Here is a 25,065-nt window from a genome sequence, read left to right as displayed (position 1 = left end):
GCAGCCCTCTGGTCCCCAGAGCGGGGCTGGAGGAAGAACACAGGCCCAGACCTGGCTTCCTGTCCCACGGCCACCAACAGGGTGGGAGAGTCCTGAGCGGGCTCCTTAACCCCCAGCTTACCTCCTGCTCTCTGCTGGACTCCCGGCGGCTGTCCCAGCCCCATGGTCAGCCGCCCTGAGGGCCCCCGCTGGCCACAAAGCCATGTGGGAAATACCAGAATTAGTCGAGTGGCCCATCTAGTCCTGGGAGCGTAGGTGCAAAGAGGGACACTGCTCAGCACGTTGGAGGTGGCCAGCCACTCCTGGGGACCGTTTGGCCCAGGCAGGAGTTTCTTTTGCTCAAAGCCGCAGGTGTGGGCACGATGCCCCAGGTTGGTCCAGTGGAGTGGCTGGAGCCCCTCTGCCTGAGCATCTGTGGTTTCCAAATCAACAGCACATCCTAGCTGCTCAGTTAAAATTAAATTCCTGTTCCTTATTGGAAGGAATTCCTGGGGTCCTAGAACCTCTGCTTCCATCGGGGTCGGGAATTGTCTGTGGGGCTGACTAACCTTTGGCTGCTCATGACATACGCTTCTCCAGCGCCCCGAGCCCAGGGCCTCCCTGGGAGTTCACACGGAGAAGGGGCGCCAGGATCAGGCTGCCTGGCTCGTCCTGCTCCCTGGGACCGGCCTGTGGCTCTCCCAGACCTCCTGCGTCTTCCTTTCTGCCTCCAGAGACGCCTCTGCTCCCAACAGGCTGCCCGGCCACACCGCAAGTCCTCCACATCCCAAACCGGCGGTTTGAACTGTACACCCTGACCTTCCTGCACAAGGTACTGGGTTGGATAGTACCCACCCCTCCACCCCCAAATTTGTGTCCTTCCCAGAACCTTAGACTATGACCTTGTTTGGAAATAGAGTTGTTGCAGATATAATTAAGATGAAGTCATACTGGGGTAGGGCAGGCCCTTACATAATCTTACAAGAAGAGTGAGACACGCAAGGAGAGAGCACCCTGTGACAACGGAGGCAGAGATGTGAGTGATGCACCCACAAGCCCAGGAACACCCGGATGCCGGCAGCACCCAGAGCTGGGAGAGACGCCTGGAGCAGACCCTCCCCTAGAGCCTGCAGAGGGAGCCTGGTCCTGCTCATTCCTTGAACCCGGACTTCTGGCCTCCAGAAGTGTGAGAGAATACATTCCTGTTGTTTTAAAAAAGCCACTCAGTCTGTGGCACTTTGTTAACGGCAGCCCCAGGAAGTGAATACGACCTAGTTCTGTTGTAACCAACACAGGCACAATGCCATCTGCTAGGAGACAGGCCACCCCGATGTGGGGCTGGTGTGCCATTTCCTCCACTTGGACGGCACATGATGAAACATTTGGGAAGTTCAGGATGCTGTCAAGAACCTGGGATGTTCTCTAGAACATTGTGATACCAGTGCTAGAACATTCTGTTCCCTGCTGGGCTTTGTAGATGGAGTCCCCACCAACTTTCTCCCATAATAGTAATGTCTGCCAGGAGACCACTTTGTCACACCGGCAATACCCCCATCATGTGACACTGTGTATTTGCAATTAGGTGCCTGAGCAGGCAGAGGAGCAGTCATCCCAGGGAGATGATTTTAGGGGTACTAGAAACAATACCCCCCTCCCTACACACACAAAAGTAAAGAAATGAAAAGAAAACTCCCTTCCGTTCCTTTCTTTATGTATCAGAAAGACTGAAATTCACTCTTGCTGCCACCTGGCCTTGCAGGTCAAATACTGCTCAACATGCAGGTCTTTTGAGTGCAAACGTGACCTGGAGAGAAGGAAACACTATCCCAGACCTCTGATGCTCAAAGGCAAGTTTGTTTTCCGAACTCCTGTCTCCTTAATGCAAACGTTCCACGTTAGCAGAAAGAATTGAACGAGTAGAGGCAGGAAAGACTAAACTCCATCTACTTTACAGTTTGCCTTGCATATTTCATGTTATGATCAATGGTGCTCAAGTGAGAATATTTTATACCTGAATCACAAATACAAGCCAAGGAACTCTCTCTTAAACACACATTTCCTTCCCCCATTTTCCCAGCAAATCCGTCCCAGCTTCCATTCCCTGCTGCCTGGAGCCCAAAACAAAAAAGTCAGGATCTGCTAGAAGCAGGTATAGTCAAACCCTTAAAGGCCAAACTGCAGGGAGTGGGGAGACATCGGCAGACCAGGCAGTCTGTCCTCTGGCCCTGGGTCACTTGGTTGTCCTTACAAGTCACACTATGAGTGTCGGGATGCGGGAAGGGTTAGGCGCCGGTAGATCAGTGCAGGAAGAAAGTGAGGGGCAGACACTGACGTTGTTCCGGACGAGATTTGTTTGCGGGGAGAAGGGGCAGAAGCAGACCTGGGCTCTCAGCACCACGTCACTCACAGCCACCCGGCAGCCGAGTGGCACCCACCTGAAACAATAGCATCAATGTCTTACTTTTTCTGGAGCGGGAGAAAAACCTGATGCCGCCGGGAGAGGTAGAGGGGTTGGAGTTGGGTGAAGACTCTTTGGAGGAGGAGCGGAAGATCCCGCTGAAGCTCATGCGGCGCGGCGAGCGCGGCGGCGACTCCTGGTAGGAGAACGGGAACACGGTTTTGGGAGAGCCGGGGCTGGTCTTGGGCCTCACGGGAGCAGACACGGGGCTGGAGGGCCGGGGCTGGGGGCCCCTGGAGAAGAGCCCTTTGGAGGGGCTGCCCAAGCTGACAGGGCTGTCCACCTGTGGGAAGGCAAACGCATACGGTCACTCCGAGCTTCCGACACTCTGACCTCTGCCCCACACTGGGGCCCGTCATCATTGTCCCTCTCACCCAGCCGACCCTCCACAGCTCCCTGCCCAGAAAACAGCCCTGAGCGGCCACAGAGGTGGCCACCGAACAGCCTGGGGGCAGCCACGTGCCCCAAGGGTGGCCACCACATCCCAGAGGCCCACTGGCCACGCTGTCCGTCTCTCCAGAGGGCTTCCAGAGGCAGAGGGGAGGAAAGGAAGAAGCAGCGGCAAGGACTCCATGCGCACCCTCCTCCCCTCCCTGCTGGGGGTCTGCCTTCGGCCTGCACTTCTCAAGGCCTCACCTTTATCCTTCCCAGGGTCTGACCACGCAGGAACAAGGTTCTCCTGCCTGCCTCAAAGGAAGAAGCAGAAATCCCCGTGATCCAGAACAGAGAGCACCCGGGACTCCAGGCTGGGAGAGGAGGGAGCTGAGAAATTTTCCACCTCCAAGCCGCCCTGGCGTCTGGACGGCTGAAGGTGCTGACAGAGTCGGGAAGAAAGTTCACAAGGCCCCAGACTCGGAGGCACTTCACTGACCACATAAAATCGCAGTTACAGCTTGAACAGTTACTGGACCCTGCAACTAAAGCCAAGGCACACGACTCCAGACTGGGAACTGCCCAGGTGCCCACATGCCTGCGCCCTGCTGTGCCATCCCAGGCGTGTCACTCGGTCTCTCCAAGCCTCGGTTTGCCCAATTGTAAAGCGAGGATAGTCGTACTCTCACCTCATGGGGCTGTCTGGATGCCAAGTGACATGTGCGGACGAGGGCGGGGGACCTAATGCATGGGAGTCGTGGCACGTGCACCGCTGCCGCCCGACCACTGGGGAACCTGGGACGCTGGAGCAGAAAGGACCTCGGGGGCGACCCCAGTTCAGCAGCAGGAAAGTGACTTGTCCACGGGGCTCACGGGGCGAGAACGACATGAAACCCAGGCCACGCTGCGCTCTCGGTTCGCGCGCTGCTCTGCCCACTTTGGGGCGCGCGGCCGGTAAATCCTCCCACCACTAGAGAGCGCCCCAAACGCTGGGCTTGCGGCTGCTCAAGGGCGGGACTCGCGGGTCGCGGCGGTCAGTGACCAGCGACAGCTACAGAATCCAACCGACCCCGAGTGACATCCGGCACCGCCACGCCGGGGCGCAGGGACACGCTTGGTGCCAACACCTTCGCTGAGTGGGCTTCCCAGGCAGAAGGGCCGCTGTGCCACCGGGGCGCACAACGCAAGCTCTCCTTGTTGTAGAGAAGTTCAAGGTCTTTCTTTTGACCACTTTATTAAAAAAGCCCTTCGATTCTTTTCATAGAATATTCCGTTTAGCCACTATCCCACCTACCCATGGGACTCAGGATAAGTCCCGAGAGTAAATTGAAAAACAAGAGGCTCTTCCAGCGGCGGGTCGTGTACGGGGGTACTTCGGTAAATGTAACTGGATGATCCCAGGGTGTGGACGAGACTCCCAGGTGCGTGCCTGGCTCCGAGGGAGCGAACGGGCAGAGGGCACTCAGGCTGTCTGCCGAGCAGAGCTTTGCAGATGGGGCCATTTGTCACGCAGCTGCCAGAGAGGAAGCCGAGGCCGGGGCCAGGCCTGCTGCTAGGGCCTTAGCCACTGTCCCTTTCCTGTTAGGGAAAAGGAAGCTGAGTGGGGGGCGGGAGCGGCTCCAGGATCAGCCCAAGGGACTGACAAAGTGGACATCAGATGCCTCCCGCAGGGAGGGAGAGGCATAGAGGAAGCAGGGGCGGGGAGGGGGCCGCTTGAGCAGCTCTCATGACCGGGCGGCTGGAGCCCCTCTCGGCCAAGGTGTGCAGCAGCCAGTGCTGGAGTCCAGGGGCACCGAGCTCACTCAGGGCTCAGGGAGAGAAGGGGGTGGCTGCAGCTGAGACCATAGCAGATGGCAGGAACACCTCCAAGGCCCTTTTCTGCTCAGATACGATGTACTCCTGACAATGACTTTACTCTGGAACCCTCTGGAGCTCCCAGAGTGGGGCAGGTGGGCCTGGGTGAAGTCCCAGTCCTCCCGTGCACCTCTGCCGCAGCCTCGGGGCCTTCCTAGGTTTTCACGTGAAGGAGGAGCTGTGCCAAGTCACACAGGGGGAGGGTGACCCAGGCCCCGGCCACAGCCTTGCACGGGCTCCGGGCCCGGGGGCTCCTTGCTGCCACTCCACTGCTCTGCCGGCCCTGCAGCTCTGCTGAGGCCGTGCCCTGACAGTCTTTTCTGGCTGGGCCACAACAGCTGCTACCGAGGCTGCTTGTTCAGGGCAGGGCGAGGCAGGGAGCTGATGCCAGCTGAGCCCCACGGGCCCAAACCAATTTGTTGATTCAGTTGTATGTAATTCAAAATGCTTAGAGAATAGATTAGCTTTTTCCAGTACTGGAACTGCTGCCGATCCCAGGCTGGCCAGCACCCAGCACCCGCTCCCAGATGCCGCACACAGCACCCCACACCAGCACCCCCCCACCCCCCACCCCTGCAGGCGCCTGCCGCAGGGGCTGTGGGTGGCAGGGTGCCAGGGAGCGCCTCCCGCCCCGCCCCTGCCCACCTGGACCTCTCCTCCCCTGCCACAGCCACCCCAACCCCTCACCTGACGCTGGGGACCCCTCCCCACCCAGCACTCCTTCCCAGCCCACAGCCCGCGTGGGGATGCTGGTTTCCTAATGCCAGAAAATTCAGCCACGGGGGAGGGGACAGCCATGAGCTAAAGACAGGAAAGGAACCGTGGGAAGGAGACAAAAAGGTGCGTGCAACTGTGGCGGGGGCAGGGGGGCTGCAAACTGAGGGGAAAGGAGGGAGCCCAAAGCCTGGGGTCCAGGTGGGCAGGACAAAAGGGATCAGCCCCAAACCACAGATGTCAGCACGACTGATGCTCCCAGCCTGCTCTTTGCTACCTGCGCCGGGCTCGGCTTACTGTCAATCTCCTCGTCCTCTGCCCACTCTGGGGGCGACTAGTGGGCCAGGGCAGCCCAGAACCCTCTCAAGTTGGCCAGCCCGGCAGGTGCGAGGGGCACGGCCACTCGAGGTGAGCTATCCGGGGTGGCTCGGCGGCAGCCAGGTGCGCGGGTGGACACTCGGTGAGAGCGCAGGTGACGGTGGAAGTGAGCTGTTCGGAGCTGCAAGAAAGGAGGCCTTACCTTACGAGGAGAAGGCTTCTCTGAACTCTCCAGGTCCCCATCCAGGAGCGGCATGGCGAAGGAACTCAGGTCCTGGGGCAGAAAGAGAGTTCACGGTCAGTGACTGGTCAGTGACGGGCCCTCAGGTCCAGGGGGCTGCTCCTAGCCCTAAGGGGGCGTCACCTGCCCCTTCCTGAGTCCTTCTCAAAATCACCCACTAAGGAGGGATGTGGGTGTGTTCGCCCCCTCTCCCAGATCCTGACCACCCTCCACATTCCCTTCCAGAAGATGTCAAATCGCCAGTAGCAGCCACGACCTCCCATCCCCCAGGGAAGGAGGAAGGAAGAAAAAGCTGGGATGAAGGGGACAGGGAGGGAAAGAGACCAAGTGAGGCAGGCGGGCGGGGGGAGAGAGGTGGCATCTTGGGATGTCTGGGGGAGTGGCCGATGGACAGGATTTCATCCCAGGACCCGGGAAGCGGGTCCAGGAGTGTGTGTGCCTGGGAAGATGATGGGGAGGGGGGTGGAAAGGGCAGCGTCGGGGCGGCGTCTGGGCCATCACGATGGGACAGGAACCTAAACCAGACTGTGGGGGCAGTAGCTCCCCCAAACTCATCCCGTCTGAAACAGCCGGGCCCCTCCTACATCCTCAGTCTCGCCGGGTCAACACCTACCTCCACACCGGGCAGAAACCCCACCTGGTTGTCCTCAAACCCACCTGCACACTTGACCTTTCCTTTTTATTTATTTTTAACTTTTTAATTGTGGTATAATACACTTAACAAAAAATTTACCATCTTAACCCTTTTAAGTGCACAGTTCAGTAGCACTGAATACACTCACACTGCGGTGCAGCCATCACCACTGTCCATTTCCAGAACTTTCCCATCTTCCCAAACTGGAACTCTGTCCCCACGCAATACTAACCCCCCCTTCTCCCCCCTCAGCCCCTGCAACTGCCACTCTACATTCTGCCTCTGGGGATCTGGCCACTCTAGGGACCTCATGTAAATGGAATCAGACAGTATGTGTCCTTTGGTGATTGGCTTATTCCACTGGGCATGACGTCCTCAAGGCTCATCCATGTGTAGCATGAATGTCAGAATTCCTTCCTTTTTAACGCTGAATAATATTCCCTTTTATGAATGCAGCACATTTTGTTTATCCAGTCATCAGCTGACACACTGGGTGGCTTCTACGCTTTGGCGACTATGAATCATGCTGCTGTGGACATGGGTGTTCTGGGCTGAATTCTGTCCCCCTTCCAGAAAAATTCATATGTTGAGGTCCTAACCCCTAAGGCCTCAGAATGTGGCTGTATTTGGAGACAGGGTCTTTAAAGAGGTAATTAAGTTAAAATGAGATCATTAGGATGGGTGCTAACCCAAAACGGCTGGTGTCCTTGTAAGAAGAGATTAGGGCTGGGTATGGTGGCTCACACCTGTAATCCTAACACTCTGGGAGGCCAAGATAGCAGGATTACTTGAGGCCAGGAGTTCAAGACCAGCCTTAGCGAGAGCGAGACCCCCCCCCCCCCCCCCCCCCCCCCGCGCATTTCTACAAAAAATAGAAAAATTAGCCAGGCATGGTGGTGCATGCCTGTAGTCCCAGCTACTCGGGAGGCTGAGGCAGGAGAATCACTTGAGCCCAGGAGTTTGAAGTTGCAGTGAGCTATGATGACACTATTGTACTCTTGCCAGAGTGACAGAGCAAGACTGTCTCAAAAAAAAAAAAAAAGGTTAGGACCCACACACACGCGCACACACACATACAGAAGGAAGACCATATGAAGACACAGAGAGAAGGTAGCCACCTACAAGCCAAGAGGCCTCAGAAAAACCCAACCCCGCAGACAGCCTGACCTTAGACACCCAGCCTCCAGAATTGTGAGAAAGCAAATGTCTGTTGTTTGAGCTACCCAGTCTGTGGCACTTTGTTCTGGCGGCCCCGCTAACTAATATAGTAGGTGTGCAAATTATCTCTGAAAGACCCTGCTTTCAATTCCTTTGGGTGCATACCCAGAAGTGGAATTGCTGAACATCAGGTAATTCTACCGCTAATTTTTTGAGGCACCCACACTGTTTCCCACAGTGGCTGCGCCATCTTACTTTCCCACCCACAGTACACAAGGGTTTTAATTTCTCCATGTCCTCAGCAACACTTGTTGTTTTCTTGTTTGGTTTTTTATGGTAGCTATCCCACTGGGTGGGAGGTGCTCTCTCACTGTGGTTTTAATTTCCATTTCCCTGGTAATTAGTGATGTTGAGCATCTTTGCATGTGTTGATTGGCCATTTGTATATCTTCTTTGGAGAAATGTCTATTCAAGTTCCTTGCACACTGTCTAACCTGGTTATCTGTGGCCGACTTCTTTATTTGCGGTAGGAATTCTTTATATATTCTAGATACCAACTCCTTATCAGACACATGATTTGCAGATACTTTCTCCCATTTTGTGGGCAGCCTTTTGCTCTGCTGACTGACTGTCCTTGGATGCACAGAAGCCTTTGACTCGATCTAGTCCAATGTATCTATTTTCCCTTTTGTTGCCTGTGCTTTTGGTGTTATATCCAAGAAACCACTGCCAACCCAATCATGACGTTTTTCCCCTATGATTTCTTCTAAGAGTTTTATATTTTACAGTTTTAGCACTTATATTTAGGTCTTTGATCTATTTTGAGTTAATTTTTGCGTCTGGTGTAAGGTAAGGGTCCAACTTTGTTCTTTTGCATGTGGGTATCTGGTTTTCCCAGCACTATTTGTTGAAAAGACTGTCCTTTTCCCATGGAGTGGCCTTGGCACCCTTGTCCATTTGACTCTATCTCTGAGAGTTTATTTCTGGGTTTCCATTCTGTTCCATTAGTCTCTCTGTGTGTGTTTTATGCCAGTACCACACTGTTTTGAGTATGGTAGCTTTATAAGTTCAAAATCAGGAAATGGGAGCCCTCCACCTTTTTTCTTTTTTTTAAAGCTTTTTTTGCTTATTTGGGGTCCCTTGAGCTTCCATATGAATTTTAGGATAGACTCAGTGTTCTATTTTTGCAAAATATGCCATTGGGATTTTGATAGAGATTGCACTGAATCTGTAGACCGCTTTGGGCAGTACTGACCACTTAACAATATTGTCCTCCAATCCATAAAATGGGATGTGTTTTCATTTGTGCCTTTTTTCATTTCCTTCAGCAATGTTCTATAGCTTTCTGTATGCTTAGCCCTTCTTTTAACCCATTCCCTCCGCCCCCCACTCCCCCCCTGCCCCATCCCGTCCCTGGGGTCCCCACCTGCACCCTCCTCACTCACTCAGTTTTCTCTTGGGCCACCTGCTTGTTCTCTAGGCCTTTCAGCCGTCCCTGTTGGAATCCATCCTCCCAGTCTCTGCTTGAACAGTGACCCCCGAAAATGTGAGCCTTATTATGTCGGCTCCTCCCCTAAGGCCGCGGCAGCTCGGCCATGGCCCTGGCCGCTGTGTGGGGCTCCAGGCCTGGCCTCTCTGCTGCTGGGCACTTCCAGGTTCTCAGCCCGGCTCCTCACTGAGATCACCTGGGGTGCCTGCCTGCGCTCGGCCCACGGGGTGAGTCAGCGCGGCTGGGCAGAGTGCCGCCAGCTTCCCCGGGGGTTCTCAGGATCAGGTCCCCAGCTCCCGGCAGCCCCACGGGCTGCAGTCCAGGCCCAGGGGTTAGCCGACCTCCGCAGCCTTATCTCTGATGTGCTCTGCACCTGACTCCTTCCTTCAGCCCAGGTGGACCGTTTGTGGTTTTCCAAACATGGCTGTGTCGTGCCTGGAATGCCGTCTCAGTTCCTCAAGCACTGCGGTTCAAGGACTGACCCTGCTTCCCTTCAGCCTCTCAGGGACGGCTCTGAGTCACACCCCAGCCCCCGGCACGGAGCCTGGCCGTGGTGACGCAGTAAGCAGCCACATTGGTGCCATTCTCCAAACGCCCCAAGCCCTGTCCTTCCTCTGGGCTTGCCGCGTGCTCTCCCTGTGCCCCCCTGCCCCCCAAATCCTGGCTCACAGAGTGAACTCCTATGCATCCTGCAAAGCCTAATTCAAATATGATCTCTGCCTTGGAGCCACCCTCAGGCAGAACCCTCCTCTCATCTGTGTCCCATGGACCTTGAGCCATATCTGTATATGTGTGTATTATAATCACAGACCAGTTCATTTCTCTAACTCGGCTTTGACTCCATCACGGCCGGGGGAAGGCTGTCCATCTTGCTGTTCTCTGCCTCGTGCTGTGCCCGGCAGGCAGCAGGTGCCAAGTGTGTTTGAATTAAATCCTTGGCCAAGCACCCTCTGACCCCAGCCGCAGGCATGGGGGCTGCGGAGTCTGTGCCCATGGGCCAGCAAGGAACGGGCCCTGCAGGTGCCGTTCACTGGGAAGTGAGGAGGAACCAGGGAGGGTCTCTTATCGCCATGTTTAATGAGCACATTCCTCTCTGGTTTCAAATAATCATTGCTCTCTAACGTTTGTTCAGCACCAGCAGTTTCCACATGCGGAAGCTCTTCCACAAATACTCATTTGTTCCCCACACAGCAGCCCTAAGAAGCATCTCGCTCCAGCAATGAGTCCAAGGAGGTTAAGTGACTCATGTGAGGACGGTCTGGGAAGAGCTAGGAGTGGAACGCGGGTCTTGCTCCTAGCTGGGGCCGCCTGCAGCCCACGCAGCTATTTCTGGCCCGCACGAGTATGAAAGTATCACGTCGAGCTGCGCGTGGCTCCTCGGCCGCAGGACCCAGGTGCACGTGCCCGCAAGGTCAAGCAGCCCGACAGGGAAGTCCCTTGGCACAAGCGGCGGGCTTTGCTGGAAGGCTCCCCCGCCCCACATTCCATTATTCTAATCTTGGCTCTCATCTCCCAGAGCTTACCAAGAAACATTAAGCACCTTGGGGACCCAGTGTGGGAAAATCTCTAACTGCAACTATGGCAACAAGACTTTTAGCTTGTAGAATAATTGGGACCTGGTCCCTTAGCTCAGCTGACATTCCAGAAGGCCCAGGCTCCTGGGGCCTGCTCTGTTCATGTGGTTCCTAAGTTTTCAACTCCTACCAGAGCTCCACGCCTTCCTCACTGCTGTCATCCACTCCTGGCCCCAATCCCTTCACCCCCTCCTCCCGTCAGCCACCCAGGTGGGCCCCCACGTGCACCAGGGGACTTTCCACGGGGCAATGCCGAGGCGACGAGAGATGCTGATGATGATTACTGCCGAGAGACAGCTGTAGCGTTCTGATTTTCGCAGCTACACACAGTCTATTTTAGACCTTGACCACATACATGTTCTGGAGGTGATTATATGGGTCTTTGGATTTTCAGGATTTAGACTGATAAAGTCACCTGTCGGGAAAGCATCAGGACAAAAGCGAAAAGCTTCCCCACCCCGACTCCAGGCTTGAGGGAATTCCTGAGGTGGAAACTGACCTCAAAAGCAGCTCATTTATCCTCTCCTTTAGATATCTAGGCAAAAGCCAAAATTCTACCACAAAAAAGTGAGGTATTAACAACAGAGCCATCATTAACCTGACATTAGTATGCCATTCTTAAATCTCCCAGCTGGTATCATCAAAGGTACCATCCCAGTCTACAGATGAAGATACTGAGGGTCAGAGAAGTTAAGTCATTTGCCCAATGCCAGACAGTCAGACAGTGAGTAGCAAGCAGTCCTGTAACCCAGGTTCAGGGCTCCCAGCTCAGAGCTCTTTCTATTAAACTCAGCCACCTCCTTGGAGTGGCTCAGCTCCAGTAACAGAAGAACAACTTGATATCAGAGGCTGTAAAGACATAAGCTCTTCCACGCAAAACGAGTATCTTGGCGCAGTGCCAGCTCAGGGGAGACGGGAGAATGGATGGACAAGGATTTGTAAAGTTCCCTGATCCATTCCCAACGCAGCTTACCATGCTAACTTTCTCTTCAAGCTCTTCTTAACTGAAAGGAATTCAGGCTGATGTTTCAAAGAACAGAAAAGTTCTTTGAAAAGTACCCCATCCCCAAATGCAGTCACTTTGCATTCTAGCATTATCTACATTTTGTATAGTTTGGAATCTTACATATAGCTTCTCCCCAGCCCCCTACTTATCCAGACATTTCCCTATAAGATAATGGACTTTCTAGTGTTTACAATCAATGGATTTGTGAAATCTGGCAGGATGGGGGTCATTTTATGCATCACGTTTTAGGCCTGACAGTGGGTGCTGAGTGTGTCTCAAGCAGATGCAGTTCTGACCTTTTGGCATTTCTGAGGCTTCGTCCTACAAGACTCCTTTGTTGATGCAGCTGGGATACCCCAGGAAAAGAGCTGACAAAAGTGCAAATACAGGACAAACAAAAAGGCTGCCAGTGTCCGGGGCCCATGGCTCCACCTCTGGGCACACTTGGGGGTTTAAATATCAGGGTCACAATAGAACATTCCTGTTTGATTCCGACCGAGGAAGGAACACATTTCGGATGATTTTCATCCTCCACTCCTGCTGAGCAGACTCGAGCAGACAGAACACCATCTGGAGCGACCCTGGGCCGGGCACCCGCTGAGTGGAGGGTCACCCCTCAGCATCTCCGAGCCCCGCATCCCTCAGGCACGAGAACGCAACCTGTTCGTAAGGATGGAGCCAGAAGGCCGACTTCAAACCCGGCTCTGTTGTTTACTATCTGGGGGATCTTCGGCATGTCTGAGCTTCAGTTTTTCATCTGTCAAATGAGAGGGTTTAACTAGGTAATTTCTGAAGATGGCTTTTAGCTCACACATTCTGTTTTTATCCGTTGAACTGAACAGGAACAGGTGGGATCAGGAATGTTTTGAAAGAATGCTGCTAGATTCAGAATAAAATGCATCTTCTCAGCTCCCATCTTAGTCATCAAAATAATGTTCTTCTTCTCTCAAACTGCCAGACGAACTCTGCTGCCCTCGGAGCTGCGGGCCTCAGGGCAGAGGCTCGATGACCACGGGGACACGGTGGAGGAGCGAAGGCGTTTCCTTGGCCGCCTTCACAGAACTTTGTAGGTGCAGTGGTCGTGACCCAGCTGCCCGTCTGGCTTTCCATCTCACCTGGGTCTCGATCTGCCCCTCGGGTTCTAAGCCTCCCAGTGTCTCGGTGGCTTTCCCACGTCCCTCAGTCCCCAGGACCTGGGCTGTTGGTGCAAACATCAGCACAAACGCTGGGCGCGATGCTGGGGGAGCAGTGTGTGGCCTCAGTTCCAGGACCCATGGCGCTGCGGTCCCAGCCAGACCCCTCCGGCCCGCCCCTCGGTCACGGCCGGTGAGAGTCACGCAGCTCCGACCCGGCTGGGCCTTAGCTGTTATTGAGGCCTTGGCAAGGCCTCAGGTGGGAGGCGTGAGGGAGGCGTCTCCGCATGGGCCAGCCTTGCGCAATCCCCAAAACCACCAAACGGGCAGTTCTGGGTACCGATGGGTGGTGGGAGGTGGCCAGAGCCCGGGTCAATTGGAGCCTTTGAAAACATTCACGTTATATAACCACTCTCAGAAAAATAAGGAACAAATACTGAATCACTGGAACTAGGCAACAGGGGAGGGACAGTGGCCAAATTAGGGAAAGCCTAAACTTAACTCGCAGAAAAGTTCCAGAATTATTCATTTTCCACAGAGGACATCGTGCTTTCTGACTGCAGTCTGAGAAACTTCCTGATGTAAAAAAGGAAAAACCCACAATTTTTCACTCCTGTGGCCACTCTTCCTCCCCCGCCAGCCCCCGCCTGGCGGTCCCCATTCACACGGCTCCGGCCCCCTCCCTGCCCCGCCCCGCACAGCCGAGGACCCGGGCCTGGCAGCCTGACCCTCCCCGTCCCTCATGCAGCCCAAGTGCCACCCGTGATCCTCTGGGTCCACAGCAGCACCAGACGCTCAACGCTTTCTTTCTCGGAACCACGTTGCAGCAGGATCCCTAGGCCAGCGTGGTCAGGAGACCCCAAGTCTCCCCTCAGCTCTCCACTAATATCTCATGTGTAGCAAATCGTTTTTGTCCCCAAGGGCCTTGGTTTTCCAATCTGCAAAAGGAGCTATCGTGCCTTCTGGATCGCAGGTTGGGGGTTGTGAAAACCAGACAGGATGATACAAGTGACGGCCCCTCCCGTTGCATGAGTCCTTGCTCTGCTGGGGTCGTGGGGACCTGGGCCGGGGACGCGCCCAGCCTGACGTGACGGCTGTGGAGAGGGTAAGGGCATCCACTCAGACTCGGCCCAGGCCTGAACCGGTTGGAAGGATCCTGCAAAGATGTGGGCGGCCCCTCTTCATAACTGGAGAGCCGTCCTTACCCCTTTCCCAAGCCGAGGCAGGACGGTTAGCGACTCGTGGCGGCAATCCTAGGGAGGATCAGCAAGTGCGCTCGTTCCCGGAGCCCGGCTCTCTGCTTGTTCGAAGGGCAGCTGGCCTTTCCTTGCCGTGGGGGCAGCCGATGCTTGACCAGAGCTGAACGGAAACTTGGGGGGGCCCCGCTGGTCTCCCCGCAGGAGGACGCTGTGTGGCGGCAACGGTGCCTCCTCCGGGTTGGTCCTGGCCTCTAGAGGCTGGTGCTGTGGGACGTCCCAGGGACCCACCCACGTCCCAGGGACCTGTCCCAGCCCCTCCTGAGCTCAGGCCCCAGAGCAGCCTCTTCCCGGCAGCTGTTCCCAGGCAGCTTGGGTCCAGCCTCCGCTAACCACTGAGTTCCTTGTCTTCTTCCAGCCTGTCGGAGCCCCCTGGAGGAAGGCAGAGTGGGGCAGGGGCACTGCCCAGAGGGGCAGGTTGGGTGGAGGCTGCAGGGCTCTGGGTCGGCTCACAGTCCCCACGGAGGGCGGCAAGGGCGCAGGCGGCCCCAGGACACAGTCTGTGCAGCCATCTCCCGTGGGCCACCAGCTCCATCAGGAGGCCCGGCCCGGGCTGCGGGCTCCTGCCTCAACCCTCAACCCAGAGCCACCCAGATCTCCACAGGTGGGGCTGCAGGCCCCAGCCGGGGAGGGGCGGTGGTTACGGAACAGGGAGCTTGGGGCTCCACTGACCCATCCCATCTGGAGTCGGCGACAGTGACTTTACACGCCAGCTTAGCAAGGCCAAAGCACCCACGGATTCCATCAGACACCCGTCCAGGGTATTTTGTGGTTGTGGTTAACATTAATATCTACGATCAGTTGGCTCTGAGTCGAACAGATCAGCCTCCGTAATGTGGGTGGGCCCCATGCCACCAGCGGGAGGCCTGAAGAGCAAAACGGAGGTTTCCGGAAGAAGAAGAAATTCTGCTTCTAGGCTGCAGCAGCCACTGCCTGAGCATCCAGCTGTCAGTCTGCCCAGCGCGTTTAGGACTTCCCAGTCCCCACAGATGCCTGAGCCAATTGCTTAAAACAAATCTCTCATATGTATTAACACTATTATGTGTCTTAGCACATTTATTATATATTAGGTATATTATATATAATCACTGTTATGTGATTATATCTTCTTAATATATATTAAGAACAAAGTAGGATATAGATACGTATATATTTTTTACTGCGTGTATCTCCGCTTGGCTCTGTTTCTCTGGAGACCCCACGTGACAGAGCCCCGGTCCCCTCACCCAAGCTGGTGGGGGCGGCGGGGGGGGGGCAGGACAGGAGGGCCGCAGCACAGGGGCTCCTGCCTCCCCCGCGGAGGCGAGAGGGGTCGCTGAGTTGGCAGGTGGGCTCTCCACACCGACGAGCCTTCACTGTGCCGAGGGCCCAGGGAAACACCCGAAGGAAATAGCTGGACAAGAGGACAAGGACGGGTGTGAGAGGTTGTCCGTCCTGGCAGTGTTCAGCGAAAAACAGGAAACGGAAAATGGTCTATTTTACTGTCATGGAAGAACATTCACAACATATGGAGGGGAACAGCGGGCTGCGAAAAGTACCACGATCACATTCCAGCCTAACCTCTCTGGGCCTCGTCCGTAAAACGGGACAATCATCCTTACGTCACATGTCGGGTAGAAGTCGCGTGTTTCCGCCACGGCATCTCGTCACACCATGTTATGCCCGAGCAGCTCCCTCCCTCCACGCCCACCAGTCCGTGCCTCTCCACGGTGCCAGACTGGGGTGTGAACGAGGACAGCTCAGCGCATGGTAACCCTCAGAGCCTCGTGATAAGGGACTGGCGTCCAAATGGGCTTTCTGGGGCCGCCTGGGCCTTCTGCAGACGAGGACAGACTGCACACGGGGGCTCTGCGAGAGGAGGGATGGCCCTTAGTTTCTAGGGCTCTTTTCAGTTCCGCCATTCTACAATTTTACTAAGACACAGTCTGAAAAGGCCAGCTCTGTGTTTCCGCAGAGGGTTTATTTACTCACAAATAAAATGCCAAGCCACCAGCCAGGACTGCAGTCACCGTGGTGTCACGCCCTCTGTGGGCACCCAGGACACGGGGTAAGGCACACGAGATTCCACACACGGCCCGGCCAGCTGGGCCTCCCTCGCTCTAAAGGGAAAAGCCAACAACAAGGGGACTGGGAGATGCCCTGGGTGTGACCTCTGCCACCCAGCCCCACGTGGCCCTGGGCCAGACCTAAGCCCTCCCGCTCACTGCCCCACAGGGTAAAAATCAAACGGTCTTTGTTTATGCTCGAAGACAAACCACAGGAGGGACACCACGAACTAGAATAAAACTGGCCACCCAGGGAACATTTTTGTAAGGTCACAGAGTCGCTGGCTGGCCCCGAGACACACCCTGCTCTACTCAGGAGGACCTTGTGCAAGAACACAAACCTTTAAACCAGGGCTCAGAGACATCTCATTTCTGTTCCCAACCACCCACCCAATATGTGGCTTTGGGATCTGGCCCGGAGCTGAGGTCTGAGATGGTTTTCAACTCAGTACTTTCAGAACATCCAGTGTCTGTGTTTATAAAAACATAGACCGAAAGATTCTTCCCAAACACTTTCTGCAGGTGCCCAAGGACTCCTCCCACCCCTGCTTGTTGTTTTACTCACCTGCTCTGTGCCAGGCACGTTGCGATAAAAACGTACAAGGAGTTCCGAGGAAGAAGGAAATACCAAGGACTTAACCAGGACGCGCGGCTGCACACGCGGAGCAGTGAATAGAGGCGCTGTTGTCTGTCTGTCACCCTCACTTCATCCAGGGTGACTGGCTACGCCAGGGGCATTTGGCCACAGCTCTTCACACTAATAGTCCCAACCCATCGGTGGATTATGAAATCAGTTTAGTGGGCTGCACAGCCACCAAAAACTGAATCAGAATAAAATAAGAATGCATCTCACTGTTGCATAAACCCATGTGTCAATTACTCACACACACACACACACACACACACACACACACGTGGAATAAAATGTACTTCTCATTGCATTGTGGATGACAAAGTCTGAACAGTGCTGCATTAGATGAGCTTTGAAATTGTGCAGGTGGATTTCAGGAACAGAGAGGAGCCAACCTTCTGTCCCCAAGATGCCACCAGAAGTGCAGGATGATGAGCACCGAGTGCTTCCTCTCCTGGCTGAAGCCCTCTGATCGCTCTTGTACTCTGTGCCCAGAAACACGAAGCACTAACGAGGTAGCGCACCACACCTGTCCACCACCGTGAGGACGGGGCTCCCTCACCTCCTCACCTTTCACCCACCCATCTGCCCTCCCGGCCCTCTGACTGGTGGGCACCGCCGCTCTGACCCACCGGGGCAGCTGGGCTCCTGCCGCCCCCAGCCTCCCCAAGACCAAGACCAGCAGTTATTCCCTTGGGGGCCCTGGTAGCGTCTGTACCCACCGGGCCCAGGCCTGCTGCAGACGCCCTTGTCTCCAGCAGTCTCAGGATGCTGCCGTGGACGTGGTCAAGGAAATCCTCCCGGTCCCTTATGGACAGGTGGGGTAACAGATACCTGAGATTCAAGCACATTGCTCAAAGCCACGCAGTGAGCCGTGACCCAGCCAGAACCAAACCCCGGCCTTGCAACTTGTGGCTGAGGTCTCTGTCTATCACTTCGACTCCTTCCCGCTGATCTGACTTTCTGGCTTATGTTTCCAACACAGGAGCGTTGCAAGGAGGCTGGAAGTCCCCACCCAGCACGGGCCTGGCTGCAGTGGGCACACAGTGAGTGTCAGTCGTAACTCTGTGAGGCCGTCTTCTGATTTAGGCTCTGTTGGCACCTTTGCAACGTTTCTCCAGTGGCAAGACAACCTTGCTCAGAATCACGCTCATTGGTCATTTGTTGGCTTTGTGTGAATTTGTTACTTCCCAGGAACTCTTCGCCCTGCGATCGTGGCCATGAAAGGGGACAGATGCTCCAAGAACTTTCTGAGACTCACAGAAACCGTCATGTCCTCCTTTAGGTTGAAGGTTGACAGACACTCTGCACGGAGGGGCACCAGGCGCTGCCAGCCAAAGTCTAAACAGCAGCAGGTACGTGGAGACCAGCGGGCCCGGGAGATGGTGTCTGCCCCGCCTCTTCCGGGCAGGGCCCGCCGAGGGCTGCTGGCCACACTCCAGGCAGCTCCCGGGTAGGATGTGAAGGTATCTGGGAGCACTTGACAACCTCCTGTGATTCCGGGCCAGAATCCCTCTCAGGGCAGTTAGTGACACTCAACATGGTCATATGACGCACTGTTTTAAATTTTATTTTTTAGTCCTTTTTACTAACTTAGCTCCTGTTGTTATAAAAGAAGATGAATTGAGCCTATGCCCCATCCCCAGGAGGTAGGCCTGGATTTCTGCCCCTCACCAGCTGTGTCAGTTGGAAACTCACTCCCTATCCCTAGTCCTCAGTTTCCCCACCTGTAATGGGAGGTGTTTAGGCTCAGCCCTGAGAACTCCCCCAAAGCCTTCCAAACCCCAATTCTATCCCAGGCCATCCCTCCTCCCGGCACCGTGACAACACTACGCCTTCATACGCTCCCTGGGGGTGCACCCCGCATTCAGGCCCAGAGGCGTGAGCAGTTCCAGGGCGACACAGGACACACCGATGGGGAGTAGCAGCAGCCGGGCGTGGGCAAGGAGGGAGGATGCGTCGGCAGAGCACAGAGGACGTGCAGGGCGGTGACACTACCCTGGTGATCCTGTGATGGTGGACACAGGTCATCATTCATCTGTCAAAACCCACAGATGCACAGCACCAACAGTGACCCTACTGTGAGCCGTGGACCTTAGCTAATAGCAACGTATCAATAAAGGCTCATTGATCGTAGCAAAGGGACCACAGTAATGCCAGACCCAATAACGGGGAAACTGTTAAGGGAGGTGGGAGGGGGGCATATGGGAACCCTCTGCTCCTTCTGCTCAATTGTTCTGTAAACCTAAAACTGCTCTATTAATTTTTTTTAAAACAAATAATGGCAAACGGCTGGAGATGGCCTCGGTTTCACCTGCCAACCAATCTCTTACCATGCCAAGCCTGGACCACCACCCTGGGTCGTGACTACAGGAGACAAAAGGGGCCTGTGACATAGCTGAGGGCCTGCCCGGGGCTCCTCAGAGACACCCGTGGTCATTGGCCCCCTTGGGAACGGGAGTGTCCATAGCTCCGGGTCCTTCCAGAACACAGGGAGCAGGCACACTCCATGCTCAGGCTCAGGGTCAAGAGGTCGACGGGATCTGGCCCAAGGCTCAGTGTTCAGGGAGAGAAGACAATTGAGGCAAGGGACGCTTGGAGATTATCTGCCATGCCAGGGTCGGGCAGCAAGCGAGCCGGGAGAAGGGCCTGAGAACCCAGGTCCCCACCTCTTGGGCCCGGCCCCCTCGACCCCAGGCAGGGGCAGTGAGGACCACGTATCGAGGGCTCTTGCCTCCACGCTCTAGGTAGAGGCCACGAACACTGGAGTCATGGGGCGGCCTCAGAAGGCCTGGGGGTGAGGACACGGCACCAGGCCCTCTGGGCAGCTGGTTCCTTGGGGAGACCAAGCAGGTGCAGAATAACTTGCATTTCCTGGGAGGAAACTCCAGGCACGGCGCTGATGAATCCGAACAAGGGAATTTGCTAGGTTTTTCTGATTTTGTTTTGTCACTGCCAACAAACCCATTCTGTTCTGGAGGGGCTCGTTACATAAGGAGGAGAGGGAAGAAAATTGCTGAGATGTGAGGCCAGAGTCCCCAGAGGAGCAGAGACTTCTAGATCAGCTGCTGCTCCAGTGGGGAGTCAGGTTCAAAAAACGGGGTTATTTGTGGCTTTGTTTTTTCAAGGAAGAAAAAGAAAAAAAGCCTACTTCTCCCACCCTAGGAATGGGATTAAAAGCCACCATCTCTTAGGACAGAGTTGAGACCCTCCGGCGAGTAGGGCCTGGTCCCTGAGGGGTCCTGGTCTCCCACCCCTCATGTGTGGGGAGAGCCCCAGGCAGCCCCAGCGTTCCCGGGGCCAGGTGGCTGCCTGCCTGGTTTAGGGATGGGACCAGGAAGAAACATGGCCTCAGCATTTGCCATCTACTCCCTGCTGGAGTGGTTTGGCATCTTTATTTCTCTCTGAAAATGCACAGAAGGTTCTGGGTCAGGTCCTGTGGGATATTCCTAGAGCAGAGGATCCCTGTGGACAGTTGGTGCCCCTGGCATTGCTGGCCTTCCGTGTTCATGCTCGGCTCTCGCTGGTGGATCCTGGAAGTCTTCCGGGTCACACACCTCTGCCCCTTGTGCCTACGAGGTCCTGGGGACACCTTCCCCCACATTCACAGCACGGAGTGCCACAGCCCAGCCTTGTGCCCACAGTGAGTGGCCTCTGACCTTCCAGCATGGCCGAAGGGAGCTGACGTTTTCCAAAGATCTGTTTTTAAACCGATTTTGGAGAGATCCACAAAGAAGGAAGGGAAACTCCACAGGCAGAGGGAAAACTGAAGCTGCCCAGGGGACATTCCCAGGGGCCCACTTTGTCCTCTCTTAGGCTGCACACTGCCCTATTTCCATGGCTTAAAGGGCACAACTAAAAGGTCACAGTAGGTCAGTTCTCCCTTGCCTGTCTGTGTGCCCAGCCTAGAGAACACACACACTGCACGGCGACCTTGCTGGCATTCGGCACAGCCGGCATAGCCCCGGCCTTACCTTCTCCCCCTGCCGCGCTCTCCTGCCGCAGCCAAACCTACGCACTGTCCCGGAACAGCCTGGGTTCCTCTGTTCCTCTTCCACCAGTGCTCCTCAAACTGGAGGCTTATGACTCACACAGGGGAAGGTTATTATTAATACATACAAATGATTTTCAAGGTAACAGTCAGAGAGCCAGAATTCCTTCATAGTGATGGTTTGCAAATTAAAACACTTTGGCTAGACAGGAATTTAAGGTGGGATTCATCACGCTGGAGTTCAAGGACACACTCTCGGCGTCGGCAAGGAGTTTCTCCCACGAAAGGGGAGAACACGGGTCACATGACCTGAGTCGCGCTGGCTGCACTGTTCTCGTCCCCCGAGACTTTATATCCTGCGCATCCTCCAAGAACTAGCTGGATGCCCACAAATCTGCACCGACTTTTCTGATGAGTCCAGTTGAAAGTGATCTCTTACTCCACTGCATTTTCATACCTAAGAACTTAAAGTCACTCCCTCACTCACTGCCCATTTGCTATTTGTATGTAACTTTTACCTCCGTACAGACTGTAAGTACTCTGAGGGCACCCGCTGTGCCAGCCAACTTTCTTTTGATCAGAAGTAAATTCATAGGATTCAAAAGTCAAAACAAAACGATAAATAACTGAAGAATCATTCTTCCACCCTTGGCCCAGCCATACCATGTCCCCACAGGAACCACTTTTGTTACATACGCAGTTAGGGCTTCTTTATGCAAATGCCAATATAAAGTATGTCCCCTCTCTGACACGAAGGCTCCGGGTTAGGTTCTATGTTTCGCTCTGCACCCTGCTCATCACTCTACACACCTGCGAGGTCTTTCAGCATCAGCACGTAGAGATGTTTTCGGGCATCTGCAGAATATCCTTTAGCCTGGAACACGCTAGTTTAACCAGTCTCCTGTAGATGACACAGGGTGTCTTCAGCCCTTGGCCACTACAGATAATCAGTCCTGCAATGAAAGCTTTGGACATACTTCATCCTTCTGGGATAAGTTCCCAGACGTGCGGTCGCCGCTCATGGGCGATGCACTTAGGGTTTCCGGCAGCTGTCCCCACGTGCCCTCCTCAGGGTTGGACCCTTTTGCTCTCCTAGCCATGATGTAGGAGAGGGTCTGTTTCCACTGCCTCCCCGACAGATTATATTGTCAAACTTCTGGACTTCTGCCACATGGGTGAGAAATGGCTTCCGTGTAGCCCACATTGGCCTCTGTTTTATCCAGTCTGCGGTGTTCCACCACGGCACAGAGCCGGCACTCGAGGCACCTGTGTGGGACACTGTTTCCCAAACTGAAATGAGGACATAGGTCATGACATCAACTCGGGCCAAACAGGTTCAGTTGTGGTGCTTGTTAATAAAATGAATAGAACCAACGTTCCAGAAGCTTGTTCACGATGGGAAGTCCCCCACCATGGCCCACAGGTCTGAAAGCCCCTGGCGCAGGGGCGGAAGGCGTGGTGTGGATACGGGCTCTGCGTGGCAGGCTGCTGTTGGCATGGCCACGAGGAACGTCGGCCCTCCCTGCACATGTGCGCTCTCACGGAGGGGCTGAGTCTGTTCTTCTGTCCTTGGGTCTGGGCTGTCATGGCAACAGTGGAAGCACCACCTGACTTCCGAGGCTGGGTGACGAGGAGCCCTGCAGCTGCCCTAGGATCTCTTGGAACTCTCCCTGCGTGAAACCAGCTGCCTCGTCAAAAATCTGACCACTGTGAGAACACCGTGCGGACAGGCCGCACGGAGCAAGAGCGCAGCCAGCTCAGGCGCCAGGTGTGAGCGTGAAGGAGCCTTAAAATGCGCCAGGCCAAGCCGCCATCTGACCTTTCCGACAGGAGGAACCCCCAGGGAGAACCGCTCAGCAAGCCAGGCAACCCCTAAATCCATGAGGGATGATTTCGCATCATATTTTTAAAGTTTTGGGGTGGTTTGTTATTTAACAATAGATGACCAGAACACTATGTAAGCTTGTGAAGTTACTTACTTTCTCTGTTTTCTAAGCTAAAAAATGGGAATCACAGGCAGTCCTATCAAAAATGAGTTAACATGTAGAAGTATATAAACACATAGCTCATATGAGTTAACATATACTGAGATTACTAAGATGCATGATAATCACTTGAAAAACGCCAGCTGTCACTTTAAAATACTTGACTGCTTTAGGGGCAAGATGCTATTATTACTGAGCCCAAAGGGTAGACCACAGACTCCTCTTCAGAGCTTTGAGAGGACAGAGGCGGATTCAGCCATACCCTCCTGTCTGCCAAGATCCATCCCAGCTGCACAAGCGGGAAGGGCAGTTGAGGGAGGCAGGCTGGATGGACACGTCACACCCTTGGTGATGAAGTCAGGGACGCAGAAAAGCCCCCGCAGACTGAGCGCGCCTTTTGGGTGCTCTCCGGGTAAGCTCCTAAATGGCTCACATGCGAACTTCCTCACTTACTACAGCAACAAAGAACGGCAGCGGGTGATGGAGGTCGGTGATCTCCGGTCCGGGGAGGGAGATAATGAAAACCCACAGTGGAGGCTCGTGCTCAGTCACTCGAGGAGGGAAAAGGAGTTGCACCTTCACTCGTGACTGTGCAGGCGAATAGAGAAGCAAGTCCCCGCTTTCCGCTGGATTTTATCAGCTCTGGTTGTGTTGATTATCTAACGCTGATCAGGGAGGCCGGTATCAGAAATGACTACATGAAGAAATTATTAACAAATGCTTATTACACAACCTTTCAAACCTTAGGAGGAATGGGAGGAAACGGGAGTCTTGGAGGGATTTCAAGATACGCTAGAGCGAAGTGGATAAGCCAGGGACTTCCTCACTTAAACATCTGTGAAGTGTCCACGCTGTGCCGGAATACGGGATGTACAAAGGTAGGACACAGACACACCCACGAGAGCCCTAAGATGGGGCGGGGCTAGACTGCAAAGGGACACGGGACCTTCTGCAGGTGATGGAATGTTCTGTATCATGAGGTGGCGGTGCTGGCATGACTGTGTACGTTGACTACAACCCATCCAACTGTATACTCAGAACAGGTTTATTGTATGTAAATTATACCTCCATAAAGCTAACCAGAAAGTGATCAGTCAACCACCACCATACCCACAGGGTAGAAGAACAAGCTACAGAAAGGGGGGAAATGTCTGCATTATTAATCCTGGAATGTTGAATGTGCTTTTCATGGAGTAGGAGTAGAGTTTTCAGGAAGCAGCTGTGCTGTGGCTGACAGTTACACTTTATTCTCTAGTAAAATTCCCCAGTTTCAATTACCCTCTTGGTGCCAAAGCACCGTGGCTTGGTACACCAACAGATAGGGCACAGTCAGTGTCCCTTCTGCCCGCCCGCGATCTGAAATGGCCAGTGTTGTACCTTCCAGAACCCCGCTCAGAGGCACCGTGGCTACAGATCTAGGAAGAACGATTTGTTAGACACCAAAAGTCCAGTTTCTCCCAAAGGTAAATCCCCAGCAGTGGGAGATGCCACAAACCTACACAAGTGCCTACACTGCGTGTTCCTGGACCCCCTTTGCGGGTCAAGGCAGCATTTCAAAGGTGACCAGGAGAGAGAACTCACTAATCTGAACCCTTCTCTGCATTAGCAGGTTATTGGATCAGCTAATCTCAAAAGAAGACCCTGAAGGCCTAGCGGGGAGAAGAGATAATATTGGATGGGGTGGAGATGAGGGTCAAACAGAAAAAGTGCTTGGAGAAGGCCAGTTTGGGGAGCGCTGCGGTGTGGACCCTAGACTGAAGGGAAGGCCTGAAGAGTGGGGAAGGGGCTGAGGCCAGGAGGCCCCACCCTCTCCCTACAACCCAGCCCCTCTCCCTCCAGCCAAGGAAGAAGTACAGGGACCACTAAGCCCCAAGAAGACAGCAGACGTTCAGATGTGACGACCACGGCTGGCTGAGCTCATGCTCACTCGCTGCGTTCCAGACGGTCAGAGAGCAGCACTGAGTGATGCTCAGGCTTCCTCCCTTGTCCAGTGCACTCGATATTAACAGTTGATAGTACTCTAGTGTCCTGACAGCATTCCAGGTGAGGCAAACCTGGATTAACCACAGCACCCAGGCATTTGGGATCATTGAAAAACACTCTAAGGATTTTTTTTGCAACTGTATGATGATTTTCTTATCTCTCTTCCTGAATGAAGGTGCTTTGGGGGGAAACTGCTAGACTCAGTGACGAGTTGGACCTAGGACCTTGGACAAGAAGGTCTGTA

General features: G+C 54.5%; 1 protein-coding gene across 6 annotated transcripts in view; it reads right to left on the bottom strand.

The window, feature by feature from the left end:
• The window catches only part of PRKAG2 (protein kinase AMP-activated non-catalytic subunit gamma 2), a 242,932-nt gene that overhangs the window by 159,373 nt on the left and 58,494 nt on the right, over window positions 1-25,065 (bottom strand). For all 6 annotated transcript variants that reach the window (XM_045565350.1, XM_045565353.1, XM_045565352.1 and 3 more), the window contains exons 2-3: window positions 5,898-5,969; window positions 2,441-2,720 (exon numbers count right to left, since the gene is read on the bottom strand). In XM_045565350.1, coding sequence (XP_045421306.1) covers window positions 2,441-2,720; window positions 5,898-5,969 — 352 coding nt within the window. The remainder of the gene's footprint in view (window positions 1-2,440; window positions 2,721-5,897; window positions 5,970-25,065) is intronic.

This window comes from Lemur catta, chromosome 11 (genome assembly GCF_020740605.2).
Source record: "Lemur catta isolate mLemCat1 chromosome 11, mLemCat1.pri, whole genome shotgun sequence".
Taxonomy (NCBI): domain Eukaryota; kingdom Metazoa; phylum Chordata; class Mammalia; order Primates; family Lemuridae; genus Lemur; species Lemur catta.
This window is presented reverse-complemented; position numbering and strand designations above follow the sequence as displayed.